This window comes from Anomalospiza imberbis, chromosome 1, assembly GCF_031753505.1.
Source record: "Anomalospiza imberbis isolate Cuckoo-Finch-1a 21T00152 chromosome 1, ASM3175350v1, whole genome shotgun sequence".
Lineage (NCBI taxonomy): Eukaryota > Metazoa > Chordata > Aves > Passeriformes > Viduidae > Anomalospiza > Anomalospiza imberbis.
The window spans coordinates 32,211,067-32,226,271 of NC_089681.1; the positions used below are offsets into that span (position 1 = coordinate 32,211,067).

Genomic DNA, 15,205 nt, shown 5'->3' on the forward strand with positions numbered 1-15,205 from the left:
ATACTTGTTTCACTGTTTGAATCCAAAATGGATCCCAGTGTAGATTAGCTGATGTAGCAGGTTGGCATCTCAATAGATAATTTTCACCTGTATATTTTTTGCTGATGTTACAAAAGGCAGTTCTTTTTTCCCCTGTGCCCCCTTTTCCTCAAGTCCTTCCCTTCCATTCCTCCTCCCTTAACAAATAAGCAAAACTAAATTCAGTAGGTTTTTTTCCACAACCCTCTTACATAAAATGTGACTGTATTTATTGTTTTAATGGAGACCTAAGAGAGTTATAAGGGCAATGTGTAGTGCTGATGGCAGCACAAGTAATCCAGGTAAATGTAGAAAAGTAAAGGTTCTGTTCTTTTCTGGGTTAAACTGATTCCTGAAAGAAATCAGTAATGGTTGTGCAGAGCCTTGAGGAGAGCAATCTGGAGGTATGCTGGGAGACATTTTGCAGTTCTCAGAATTTCAGCTCTATGGATGAGAAGGGGGAGTTGTAAAATTTTTTTCATATTTTGACCTTTTTGTTTCTTTTTGCCACTTGTATTCTCTTAGAAAGAAGAAAACCAAGGTAGATTGCATTCATATGAGGCAGCAGTACTAAGGATCACTTACTCATAGAGGAATTGTTGTTAAATTCCCTGTCATGATCAAGTTAATAAACAATAAAAAAGAGAAGAATAAGGAAAGATGGAAATCTTCTCTTATTGTAACAGTGTGCTCATGCTGGCATCATGTTACAGATGGTCAGGATGGATTCCTGAGAAAACCATGCTGTTGTTAAAAGCAGTAAATACAAACATATTTATAGATTTCATATTGCTTATTCATATGAAGAACTGTTGTCACTCGTATATTCAAATGTACATATTACCTGCTTCATAATATGAATAAAACAATTTAAATGAAATTAAAGTGTATGGATGTAGGTGACCAGTTTGAAAGCTGACTGTAATGCCTGTTCTCCTTTTCCACCAAATATCTCCCATTTTCACAGCACATTGCCAAGGCTCTTTGGGATGTACATGATGATGATAAGCAGGGAAACAATCATTGAAATACCTGCGTTTCATAGTGTGCTCTCCCCTCCTCTTTTCCAAGTAAAATGTATCATCTAGTGATCTGTATTATGACATGGTAGTAATCTAAACAGCCTTAATGCAACCTCTGAAATGCAGAGGCAGATTTCATCTGGTTGATTTTCCTTCTCATCTCTTTCACTTTCCAACTCCATCTTTGAGAGCAAATGATTACAACTTTGTTCCGGCATATAGCCTGTTTTGCTGTGAAGTTTTCTGTTTGCATAGAAAATCCCAGTGAAATCTGGAAAGGTTCATTTCACATTCATAAAGGTGGTTGTTGATAGCTTCTAAGTAATGAGGCAGCTTGGACTTTTTTATCCAGTTTTATACACAAACCTAGGACATTGCCATCTTATTTACTGTGTAAACCTCAGTAGTGGCTTCATTTTGAACCTCTGTTAATTGTTCCCCTTTTCCATGTCAGAGTAATACCCATTATTAAACATAGTAAAATTAATTTGAAGACAATTAGCTTCCTCAAAAATATATTAAAATAATGGAAAATTGTAATAATTTTTACTTCCACTTCAGTGACTAAATTGATTCCTAACAATAAATATTTTTAAATTACACCAAAGTACTTTATAGTGTTTACACATTCCTTCATAGGTGGTAATTAGGATCTTCTTGTTTTAGAATGTAATTTCTATGTTGATTGTTTATGTTTTCAGTTGAGAGCCACTTAAAACATTTAATTTTATTTAAGTCTGATTTGGTAACATTGATTTGAACCTAATCCTTGGGGAAACATTTATATTTCAGTGTTAGGCAATAGTCGTTAATGTTTACTCATGAAGGGTACATTACTCAAATAACGTATCTTAGGCAAAAATGAAGATGAGTTAGCACAATTTTGTGAACAGATGTGTCAGTCTCAACTCATCCTTTTTAGTATATTTCAACTAACTTTATAAACAGGATTGTTCTGTTTAGGGAGCAGTTTACTCTTTACTTACTTAGCTTTCTCTACCTTTTTCAGCTTGGAGAAAACAAAAGCTGGAATGGCCAAAATGTTGGGTTTCCTGAGCCAACAAGTAATAGTAAGTATTGTTTTCTAAATTTATATTGATACTTATTTCTCTTTGTCTCTGTATGATTTGGATTATTCAAGACAATTGAAATGCTTTTTGTAAATATTTTAGAGTTTTTGTTGCAATTAGATGAATTAACCCCTGAGTGTCGTGTGTGTGAGTGTAGGTATGAATGAGTGCAGAAACAAGGAAATTTTTATCTACTCATTGAATCATTGAATCCTTCAGTTTGTAAGGAATTTTAGGAGGTCACCTAAACTGCTTGTTCAAAGCACAGTTGGTGTGGAGTTGAGATAAGGTTGCTTGTGGCTTTTTCACAGTTCTCCAGTGATGAAGGTTCCATAGCTTCTCTGGGCAGCCTGTTCCAGTGCTTAACTGTCTTCACATTGATTTTTTTTCTTTTTATATCCTTGTCAGAACATCTCCCGTTTGTTTATGACTGCCATCTCCTGTTCTTCTGCTATATACCTCAGTAATGTGCCTGGCTCCATCTTTTCTGACAACCTCTTCTTAGATATTGGAAGGCTGCTATTGGGTCCCAACAGATTTCCATTATCTAGGAATTTATCTACCTAGACTCTAAAATCACAGGTTAGAGACAAGGATGCTGTGGGAGACATGATGTCAAAATCCTTGCTAAAGCCAAGGTAAATGACTTCCACTGCTCTCCATTATTGAAACCAGTCATTTTATCATGAAAGACAATCACATTGTGTGCCCACAAATGGCTTTATGAGGACTGCTTGATTTTCCCTGGGACCAGACTGAGGCTGACCAGCCTGCCTTTTTTGGGTATAATGCCTTTCTCCAGGCACTGGAGAGTTCTTCTGATCTCCATGACTTTTTGAAGAGAACAGAGAGTGGCCTCATAATGATGCAAGCCGGTTGACTCAGCACACTAAGATATGTCCCATTTGGTCCTATGGATGCACAGGAAGTTCCACCTGAAAATGAGGGAGAACTTTACTGTCCAGGTGACTGAGCACTGGAACAGGTTTCCCAGCGAGGTTATGGAGTCTCCTTTACTGGAGATATTCAAGAACCTTGTGGACACAATTCTGTGCTATGTGCTCTGCGATGACCCTGCTTGAGCAGAGGGATTGTACCAGATGACCCACTGTGGTCCCTCCCAACCTGACCCAATCTGCAATTCTGAGATTTTGTTATGTATATGGGTTGATTTCTAGCTTTTCTCACAACATCCCTGACTTTGATGAGGTTCTGCTACTGGCAGTTCCTCTCTTCCCTGAGCTTTGTCTATAAGACAGAAAAGCCCAACAAACCTTGTTGGTGAAGATTGAATTCAGTTTCACTGCAATAGGTAAAAGATAGGACAGAACTTGATGAGTTTATAACTAGATTTTTGCTGTTTAAAGTGGTAAAGATAATATAATTAGTAAAGATAATATAAATAGTACTTTTTCACTTTTTCATAAGCCCTGGATTTTTCTCTAGAATCATGTGTAGTTTTGAACTGCTTAAGGGTACCAGACATTATCTCCCTCACCTAAGGATTGTACAGACATGGACACACACATGAGCTACCTTCTATTTTTTTGCCTATATACATCTGGAAGACATGGTCCTAAAAGCAGGTTTTAGTGGAGTTTCAGTGCTGTTCCAGTGGAGTTCAGTGGTGTTCCATTATATGTATGGGCTTCCCAGTCACCACAGAGGAACCCAGAGACCTGAGGAATAACTTCTGCTTCAACCTACACAACAGTTTGCTAGTGTCTGAAGTGATCTTGGATTCAGCACATGCCATTGTGTTTCCCTGAAAGGAAGGATTCTACAGGATCTGTCTTCCCATTAATAGCTCCCTTACAGCCCTGTCATCAACCCCCATCAATAATTTTAGATGATTTGTGTTTGTATTGTCAAAATCTCTAAGGACAAGATCTGTGAAATATCTTCAAATGTTAACATCTTAGAGTTCGAGACAGCAGAATAAGACCTCTATCTTTTCTCCTGCCCTTTCAGTATCTTGTAGCAGAGACACTTACAGATGAATCCACAATTTTCTGTTAAACCAACAAAGAAAAGCAATCTCTTAGGCTGCTCAAGACAACTTTGACAGTTATACCTTTAAATCCAAATTTAGAAGGAGAACACAAAGGCAAACTCATTCAACAGAAGACAAGATTAACAGAAATTATATTTTAAATTTGTGCTGACCAAATAACTTACTTTTCACAGACCTGCTCGCAGACCTTTTTGCAGCCACTAGAGCCACAGTACAGAAACAGGTTTTCATTCTGGGACACTTTTGTAGTGCTTGATGCCTTCATTTCCATTCTTCTGACCTACAAGTAAATTGGAAGTTGAAAGAGATGGAGCATGCCAATAGACATGAGCATTTTTTCAGAGAGCATTGTTCTTGACCTCTTAACCCCCTTTTTTGAGGGTTCCAATCTAGAGACAACATTAATAATAAGCAGGTGATTAAAGTGTATCACAGAATGTTAGAGGGTTGGAATGAATCTTAAAGGTTATCTAGTCCCAACCACCCCTGCCATGTGCAGGGATGCCATCCACTAGACCAGATTGCTCAAGTATTTATGGAGCCTGACTTTGAACACTGCCAGGGTGTTTTGAATAAAATAAATCACTTCTATGCATGATCTCTCGTGCACCTGTGAAGTGCAGGGTTTTTTAAAGTCAGTTCTAAACAAGTTCCACACTTTGAGATAAAAAATGTCACATCCTTTCAGGTGTGAGTTTACTAGTTTATTTTTAAGAACAGCACTTTTTGGTAGGAGAATTTACTCTTGGAGTTTTTAAAGTAATTTTTTTTTAAGTTAGGAAGTTTTAAAAGAGGGCAAATGGAGCAGCTTCCTCCCTTTTGTAACCTTCTTAAAAGAGAAATGTACAGTTTGCATTTCTTGTTACCATAAGTGTAACTTTCAGTGGTCTTGAAAATCTGAGATTGCTACATCTACCATTTGGCAGCTTTTATTCATATTTCCATTAATTTTGTTCCAGGAAAACAATTGTGTTCTGCTAGGACAGGCTATCGTGCATGTTTCCTTTTGCAGACAGATAGTCTTTCTTTGTGTGCATAATGCCCTGTGTTTCCATCTGAGTCAAATAAAACTGGAATAGTAAAGGGAATTTGTGTACTTCAGTACAACAGAAAACAAAAATCCTAACCATTCTATATTTCAGTACAGTTGAAGAACAGATTTCAATGTACTATTATGATGTTGTTTGTTTTTGCTGAGAAATACTCTACAGTCTGTATCCTCCTAATTAGTGGCTCAATATATATTTAGTATTCCCTATTAAGTATTCTTGAACATTAACTTCTCTGTTGCTCTTATAGAGTCTAATAATAATGTTAGGCTTGCATTATCCATGTAGCAAACCTTACCTCTGTTCTCCTACTCACTGGCAAAGCTTCTTCCCACAGGTTTACTTCTTTACCTGTCTTCTTCCTTTCACAATTTCAAAGAAAGATAAAACACAAAGCTATTGGTTTCTTGGTTTGGGATATCGTTTACATTCTTCACGTGTTAAATGGCAAGAACATTGACTGAGTTTTTTCCCTTATGCTTCTGAAAGAGACTTTGAGAGACTGTGAGCAGACCAGAAGCATTTGCAGCCCATACAAAAGATGTTTACTGTAAACAGAATCTCATTTATCTCTAGATTTAAGTAGTTATCAACAGAAACAAAACATGCAACAAAAGAACAATCCTATTACAAAGTGCATTTTCATGGAAACATATTTTTGCTTTGTATTTTTGGATGGGGTAATCACAGACATCATACAGGATGTGTTCTAGGAGAAACTGTAGATAAGCTATGAAGAACAGTATAAAAATAAAAGTAAAATATAACTGTGTTTTTATATATTATAATTCTTAGAAGGAAAATAATGACCATAACTGTTTTTACATGTTTCCCAATTTCAGTTTTCCATTGTATAGGTTTCCTTCACCTATTTCTAACAATTTTGGGAGTCCCAAAGTACTGAAAACCTGATAATTAAAAACAACACCACATTCAGAGCAATCCTACCTCTCTCTAAAGGACAGACTCTTTGTTTTTCTTGCCTAACATTTTATTACTCAGGATTCGTGCATGACTTTACAGTCTTTGTTCTTCGGAGTACATCTGCTCCTGCTGTTTGTTCACCACCTGAAATCATAACCATTTGTTTGTGACATCACAATTAGTTACTGTGAAGATGATTAGATTGTCACCAACAGATGATTACGATTTCAGATGGTAAATGAGCAGCAGGAGCAGATGATCTCCAAAGGAACAAAGATACTTGATCTCATACAATTGTCCTCAGTGACAAAACAAAAAAAAATAAGAAAAAGGAGAGAAAAAAGCAAGTAGATATTCTGAAGAGTTTCTTAAGTCTGTAATGAGAAAATTTGATATTTTTCTGTAAATAACATTTCTTTTAGTATTTTTAAAACTCTACTTCAATATTAGATTAAGAAATATAAAAAATACAAAAAGATTTGGTGTTATTATAAGCCCTAAATGTATGGCTACATTCAGATTCTTACTTAGATGTTTCTTCACTAGCTTTTTGGAGAAAATAAATGCAATATAAATTATGTATTTATGAAATTTTGCATACTAACACATTTTTACATTGAAAGAAACAAAATTAAATTGATTTGAACTTTGAAGTTCTGGCCCTCGGTAGGTTCAGAAAGATATTTTTTATATAGTCCTCTAATTGGTTGTTTTTCAACTGGAGATCTTGGTGAAAACTTCCAGTAGATAATTTAATACCCCTGTGTTTCCACGAGCAGGAACAGAAGTCTACAGTTTTGGATTAAAGTTTTTATTTTGTAGTTTGGGCATTTTTAATTGGAATGTTTGTGTGTTCTATTTTGCTGAAATATGTAATTCTTTTGGGTATATTTCAAAGGCAATTTATAGTGGATTGTGTGCATTTTTACTTGCTCAGTGCTGCTGTGGCATTGGACTTGGCTTCTGAATTGCTTCCAAATTTACTCAGCTTTGTCAGTTGTAATGTACTCTTGCTAGGAGTTACATTGATACATCACTAAATGTTTGCTGAATTATTTGCCATTCTGACTAGAAACCACAATAAAGGGATTGAAAACACCACTTGCTTGGTGAAAGGCCACAGAACAATAGTTTTCCATCTGTTCATTTTGAGATTTTTCTTCTGTTTTGTGGGGATTTTTTTAGCTAGCAGACGGTCAGGTGAGCATTATACCATCAATGGAGCAGTTCCTTCAGCTGAGCCATTTGTCCTCACTTTATATGTCTCACAGCCTTGACTAGAGTCTCTTATCACAGCTGGTTATGTTTAAATATTACTTTGCCTCTGTAACTGCTGAGTTGATTTACTAATTTTCTAATTAAATTTTCTTTCTAATTGAAGATACTGGAAAATTAAATTTAGAAACAGAGGAGATTTGTTCAATTTTATTTCTTTCCTAATTTACTGAAACTAGGAAATCCATGCTGCATTTGGCATTATTAATAACTGATGTGTAATTTTTCAGTTTCATCTAACAATGAAAATAATTTTATCCGGTATAATACCAATTAAATGCATCTTGCATGTTTTCTTTTAATAGTTGAAAAAACTTCTAAAACACCTAATATTAAAAAACATATTAAGAAATCAGGGAAGGGAGTGTTATTTTTTCTTTGCTGTTTTGAGAACTAGTGACAAAAGCCAAATTAGCATTTTTATATGTGAGTGGGATTTGGGCTCAACTCTGGAGTGTAAGACAACAACTGCAAGTGGTCCTTCTCTATTTCCCACATTTCCCCTTTTGAGATGCTCAGTTCTAAGTGCTTAAAGTTCTGCAAGGTTTGCATCTTCAGAGATGATGATTTCTTTGCTGAGTTTAGAGTACAATGTGTGTTTATGAAGAACCTAGTGTTTTAAGCGTGTGCCCAGAGCATTGGAGACTTAGTTTCCTTCTTCAGCAGGAGGAGAGTATTCATGGAGTGCAGAGTCATCTGGATAATGGCAGCTGCCTTTTGGAGATGTGTATCTAATAAGATTTGCAATCAAAAAAAGAAACAATCAAATGATTTTAAAATATAGGAAATTCACAGGGAAGGAGTGATCTGAAGTAATCATGACTGTAGTTTGCCTGTTGGTTGAAACTCTTGTGAATGAAAGTGCAGATGTGTATTCAGGTGTTCTCTGTCTGGTTTGCAGATATTCTGCCCAATTTAGATAGAGATTAAAAAGAAAGAGTTGTGAGAAACCTGCTGCCTGGTTCTTGAGTAGTACAGATTGTGCATATGTAAGAAATACAGACTTGGACTATGAGGTCTGTGGTTTGGGTGCCCTCAATACAAGAAGGAGCTATCTGGGAGATTGCTTAGCCATCAAGCTTTTGGTGTATAAAATGTATAAAGAGGAAGCAGCCACCATGGCAGGAGACAGCTAGCTCTATGGACAGAGATAATTTCAGATCATGTATCCTTTTGTTTTTACCAGTTTCCTAAAAGGCCAATATGAATTACATTTTTCAAGGTTGCTAGTCTATTCCTTTGGAAAAATCTGCACATAAAGCAGAAATGCAGAGCTCTTTTTTGTTAACTCTCAAGTTCAAATTTAATTATGTAATTATGCTAAGTATCTGCATTTGGTTTTCTGTCTTCAGGTGAGAAAATGGAGCAGTATCACATAATTCACCTCAGAACAGTGTTACTCTAAATACTTCCATTTTTCTGGAGTCTTTTCTCCTTTTCCAACTCCCTTCCCTCCAACCTGGAACCCAACATGTACTTCACCCTTAGTCTAGGATGATCATGTCCTTGAAAAACTGAATCTCCTGAACTGAAACTTTACTTTGTTGCTGCCAGAACTAAAAGTCTCCACTTCTTTTCTTCATGTCCTTTCAACATCAAACACTGCTTTCTCCTCCTCTGATTTCCTCCTCGCTCATACATATGCTGTGCTTGTTGATGGCCCCCTTGGCCTTCTTAGCTTCAGCAACCTCTCTGTCCTTGTCTAGTAGATCTGCTTATTATTTCCTCTCTTCTCCATGTGGGCCAGGCCTTTGTTTTCATCATCACCATTCTCATTCCCCTCCTAATCTGTTAATGTCTTGCTTGCACAGGTTGCCTCCAGTTGCACTTAGGCACTCTCCTAAATTGCTTTTCCCCCACAAATATCACTTTCTAGCAGCTGTTACAAGCACCTTGATCTGCCAGCTCACTAGCTTGATTTGCTCCTGCTCCAAATTTGCTGATCCTTTTTACTGCTAAGCACATTGACCTTCCTTCTGTATTTTGATTGGTTATTTTCTGAACCTGCTCAATCTTAATCTTTGGGTATGTGGTACACGGACATATTGCTGGAAAATTATGATGCAGAAATTACCATGTAAAACTTACATTGTAGCTGTTTCATCTGACTACTGGAATATTTCATAGAATATCGTGTAGAAATTCCCCACCGCAAAAGCTATGTCTTATTTTTTACCAAAATGTTACGTATTCAAGCTGGAGTAAAGCTAGGGGAGAATTCAAAGGACTTTCCTCATGTTAGTTAAATACCAAATTTTAAAGGAATACATACAATTTAAATCCTCCAATACTACAATTTCTGTTTTGGCTATACAAAAATTAATCCAGTGAAATTAGGGATATCAAGACCTGATTTCATGAAGAACTAAATAGTATATACTTCAGTACCGTGGTTGTTTTAAGGTTAAACAAAGTTTGTATTTTAACGAGCAGCTTTATATAACATCAGTTGATTTAAGGTCATGTAGACGAGATCTTTTGATTGAAAGACATTGTGTAATGACAAAACATTTTTTCATGTCTGAATATTGCAGTAGCTGGTGACTTAGAAATACCACAGATAGCTGTGTTAAGTAAGTAATGATTGCAGCTTGGTATTTCAAGCCAAGATTGTGTGTAGACAATTGCTGAGAACGTCATGGCCATACTATTTGCCTATTCAATTGTCTGACTGACCTTTTCTGAGTTCCTACTGAGGTAATGAAATTTGAAAATATTCTAGTATATAAATAGCCTTTTACACTGAGTGGAGTATAAAACCATCATTTCTTTTTTTTTAATATTTACATTTTTCAGTCTTGTTATTGAAGTAGTTATTTGGTTTTGTAAATTCTTTTTTCATTTTTTATGTCAGTAGATTTGTAATGGGCCATATATTAGGGCCTGTTGAGAACCTGCCCGTTCTAGGGAGTAATTATTGTATTTGAGTATGCCCTATGCCTCTTAAGTTTTTGTCCATTTTAATGTACAAAATTTTGAAGTCAGGATTAGATCCAGTTCTAACTTTAGCTTCTTACAGCCTTACTATAAGATTTTTCCATGTACTTTATGTACCACATTATAGGAAGGCTTTTATTCAATGTGACTATAGATAGCATAATCTGAAGGAAAGCTTTTTGATGATTATCTATCAAATATTTTATTCAGTTCCAAAACTACTGATTATTTCCTTATGGACAGTCTTTTCTTCATCTAGTGATGGGTTATTTCAAATACTAGGGTGCTAAACTTAATTCATGAGCATATCATATACAGAATTATACCATTGTTTACTCTTCATCATTGCACAAGACATGAAAACACTCCTGTCTGCCATGTCCCATATCACTGGTTGTAGTGCAGGGAAGAGCATGTGCTCTTAGCAGGGTGAGGGGAAGTCATATTGCAGCTGGCACTGCTTCTGACACGTGAAAAAGTGTAGCCTTTTTGTAGCATAAGCAAAAATTTGGGGAGAAAACTATTATCCAAGGAAGAATAAAGTTGTGGTTTAGACCAAGTATAAATGTAAAAAGTCAGTGAGTGCCCTGAACCAGAGAAGTCGTTGAGTGAAGGCAGAGAAGAGTATCCCTACACTACTGATTAAGTATAGAAGAGAAAAGTAGCACTGACATCCATGTATATATATGCAGATTGACAACACAAGCCTGATTCTGTAGGCCATCTTGTGGAGTTGAATGATAAAATTGAAATTTCAACTTCTAATGTTTTCTGATCTTCCTGACAGAAACAGAAAATTGGATATAGGTACCTGTGTAGGCTCTAATAGCGGTGAGTGTGCAGGCAATGCTGTCATCAGTGAACTTTTCTTAATTTAGTAGCCCACTGCTCTGGGGTAACTTGTAGCTGTTCCTGTATCAGCAAATTCCGTTTTTGCAGAGTCTTATTACATTGAGGCTTGTTCAGTAATATTGTCAGTTGTTGCTCTTCACCCCATTACCCATGCAACAGTTTTTCTAATGGTTAGTTTTGTTTACCACAAACTCCAGAAAGTGGAGGACCCATTTGTAGAAATGTCCTCCCATCTTCCCAGCCCAGGGGACACTGAAGAGAAAGGGTTAGGGATAAAAATAATATCACTGAAGGAGAACTTTCAGAGATTGTCTCTGTTATGGCTGCTGTGAAAAAAAAAGGTGCAATCAAAGCACTGAGATTACATTTCCAGGGCAAGGCTTGTGAGGGATCATTGGGCCATCTTGTATCTTATTCATACCTTTGCCTTTTAGCTCTTTTGCTATTATCTAGTATGTGACAGCAGAAGTAGACAATGGAAGATGAAGAAATTTATTCTTAGGTAAGAAAGGTCTTTGGTGTGTTTTCATAGACTTCAGAAGATTGTGAGAGACTGCAAACAATTACTGCCAATAATGAGTAAGACATGTTTTTTAAATGTTAGTGATTACATTGCATAGCTAGCCGGCATATTTTTGTAGTGCATTTGCCCACAGGTTTAAATAATATAAATGGAAATTATTTTAACATGTTTCATAAATGTGCCTCTAAGTTAATGTCCACCAGAAGGTGCAGTGTTATTGGTCTATTATAAATCCTGGGACTCCTAATAATTATGATTATTCCTGTGAAGTATGGTGAAGCTTGTATGGGATAAATATTTAGTGGACACAAAAGTTTTTCTTAGCTGAAAAATAAAAAAGAATGAAAATGTTTGCCTGGAGATGTTCTCCTGCAATGCATAAATGTATTAGAGGATAGTATTTCTTTTTCCCCTGCTTTTTAATCAACTGATTGTTAGAAGACAAATTAGGATAATTTCTGAAGGGTTCTTTTGTTCTTGCACTTAATCCTCTGTTGTTGTTGTATCCCTTGTCATTTGATAACTCTAGTACTGTAACTAAATATATTTATACACTTTCCCATCATACAGCAGAGTTGAAGTAAGCAGGCAACAGTGAGGAATGATATATAAAATAACCTCAGTAATACATTAAAAATAAATAATGAATTACAATTAATATATGTTTTATAGAAGTTTTCAAAGAGACCAAGTTTTTATTGACTTTTTAAAACATGTTTGTAAGAAGCTTCATAAAACATAGGCCCTGAATATAAAAAGTTAACATCTTGCAACTACATTAATGTAATGTCTAGAATATTACATTACTTTGTTTCCAGAGATAATCAATGATAGTAATATAATATCTGCCTCTCAGAGCCAATGTATGATTTAAATTAATTATTGCTTATAAAGCACTTTGAAGTCTTTAGCAGTAAGGTGTTGCAAAGTGTAAAAGTACTATTATTAATTTAACATCACCATTAAAGTCAGTACTTTAAGAGCATTTGCTATACTCTGCTCAATATCTTTCTATTCATCATATGCTGCATATTAGTTATTTTAACATTTAGAAAGCTTAGTAATCTGGAAGTATTCCAAACCATTGTTCCAGACAGCAGTTAGATATTTGGGTGGATCATGTAAAAACAGTGAAATGGCTGAGAAAGCATGTAAAATGTTTGTTTTAAGTAATATTACATCAATGGAACAGACATCTGCAGCACTGGACTTGATTTTAAACTTCTTTAAACTTCTTTTAAAGTTAACATTGTACTATGTTTTTCTAAAATTTATTAGGGGGGCTAATATCATGTTATTTCTAAACAAGTAGGCCGTTTTATCTTTTGTTCAGTTTACATTTCTCTTTCTGAAATATTCGTGGGAATTCAGATTTACAGTGGGCAGTTCTTAGGAGGTGGTGAACACCTGCCACTCAGTATTTTTACTGCTGTTTGGTTTTGTAACCTAACATCAACTATCAAGATCTGTATTATCTTTTTTTTTTTTCAATTTTCATTAATCTTACATCTTGTGTAAGACTTTAAAAATACAGGCAGAGGTAGGCCTTGGAGGTTACAGCCTCAGGAAAAGTGTGTAAAGTCTCTCTTCTCATATAGTGATTGTGTGCCATAAAATAATGCTGTGTATTTACCCAATTGTTTATCTATTAGATTATGTTTGAAATTGTCCCAGGTGGAGAAAAAGAAATTTTAGGGATTCTATCCTCCATCTTTCCCAGCAGCATTGTTTTGAATTTGTGCTTAGCTCTGGAGCTCAGCTCTGGAGTTCAGTCTACTGCCTTTGGAGCCAGTTCTAAACTAGGTAAAAGCAGCCTTAATGTTCAGGATCCAACCAGACTCCCCAGGAGGTAGGTGGGGAGAGCAATCAGGTGAATAACAGATATGTCTTTGTAAATTATATAAGCAGATGTTCCAAATTTCTAAAAGTAATATGAATTTAAAGCCAAATGTACGAGTAAATCAATTAAAAGATTCACCTGAAAGCAGTTTGCTGAGTCGGCAGTGAGGAAGTTCCATTTTCACCACGTAGTTGAAAATGAGGATATTAATTACAGGTAATATTTTTTGAGTCTTCTCCTTGTGGTAGACATTTTATTTAAAAGTACTACTTGCACTTCTAGGATTAAAGGAATCTTTCCTAGGTACTGGAAATTAATTTCCTCCTCTTCTTTGAATTTATTCTACTTTCTGAGATTAATTTAATATGTACTGCAAATGAATTAAACATTGAACCCTTTGATTTCTCTTGGGATTACTAAATCAGTTAACAAACAGGTTTATTATCCTTAGAATGAAATGCCATATGGCTCAGGTTCACTCATATTATATGCTAGAAGATGAAAGTATGTTCTTAGTATGAAATTACAGATTTCAAGCTCATTTTCTGATGCATTAATAATAAAAAAAAAAGGTTTCCCTCTAGTATCAACCAAGTGGTTATTTGTGTTGCCAAAAAAATGCTTCATTGTGTAAGAAAACTAGCAAACTTCAGACTTAATTCTGCACATTTCCATGCACAGGACTATCAGCAAAACTGATCAAGTATGCATTTCTGTTTCCAAGCAGGTTTAGAGTTGAGATATTTTCTAAAAAGGTATTCAAAATGTTTAAATGTAGGTAAATTATCCCTAATTTACATCTCATTGGAAATATTTGGAAGTTATTCACATAAATAAATCTAGCTCTTTTAATGTTTACCTTAACTCCTGTTTATATGAAGTAGGACACGTGTATGCTTTCCTTTTTCAGTATAAACATTCTCAAAGGCAAGTAACTGTTTGAAAACTACAGGATGAAAACTATAGGATATGCAGCTAAATAAATAAATAAATAAATAAATAAATTCCTCTTCACTGCAGAACAGTCAGTCACATCAGAGTCATTAGCACAGTAACACTGGCTGCAGGGCAATTTAAGATTTTTTTAACCACAGGCTGCCCTTGTGATTCAGCAAACACTTTAAGCCAGCACTCGAGGCAGTGCTGCTACTGCAAGGAACCACACTGCCCTTCCTTTGCCTCCAGCAGCTCATTCTCATGAACATCCCTACGTCGTCCTACAGGTGCTGCTGCTGGCAGTAGAGCAGCTGGGGAGTACAAACACCAGCTGTGGGAGGGAGGAAAAAACGAAACTACTTCTGGTGGCAAGAGTGCTGATATAGACCAGTTTCAATTATTTGTGAAAAAACAGCCTAAATTATTGTATCAGATAGGAGGTAGAAGAATGTAGAGAAATAATGATTGTGCTACTATTTTGAAGTAACATCTGTTCTCATGGTTTGTAGGTCTTCTAACATTTTTGTTCATATTGTGTGTTCTATGCTAGCCACAGTTTAGTTTTAAAGTTAAGGTTTGTACCATTTTAAAAAGAGTTGGGGAAGAGGAAGAAGAGGGCCCCTTCAGATCTGCTTTGTTTTTAAATGTGTTAGGTGACTTCATTTACAGTTACTGTAAAAAAAATATATACTGCTTCTAAATTCTTACTTTGTTTTTCACTGTAAAAGATGTTAATTAAAATTGT

At 35.6% G+C, this 15,205-nt stretch overlaps 1 protein-coding gene and 1 long non-coding RNA gene across 10 annotated transcripts in view; one reads left to right on the forward strand and one right to left on the reverse strand.

The window, feature by feature from the left end:
- STAU2 (staufen double-stranded RNA binding protein 2) overlaps positions 1-15,205 on the forward strand; it is a 170,003-nt gene that overhangs the window by 69,507 nt on the left and 85,291 nt on the right. For all 9 annotated transcript variants that reach the window (XM_068186589.1, XM_068186632.1, XM_068186610.1 and 6 more), the window contains one exon: positions 2,050-2,110. In XM_068186589.1, the coding sequence (XP_068042690.1) occupies positions 2,050-2,110 (61 nt within the window). The remainder of the gene's footprint in view (positions 1-2,049; positions 2,111-15,205) is intronic.
- On the reverse strand, positions 1,509-6,702 carry LOC137472109 (uncharacterized). The gene is made up of 3 exons (XR_010998023.1): positions 6,122-6,702; positions 4,300-4,404; positions 1,509-3,045 (listed from the first exon to the last, which is right to left on the reverse strand). It is a non-coding gene; the product is annotated as an uncharacterized lncRNA (long non-coding RNA).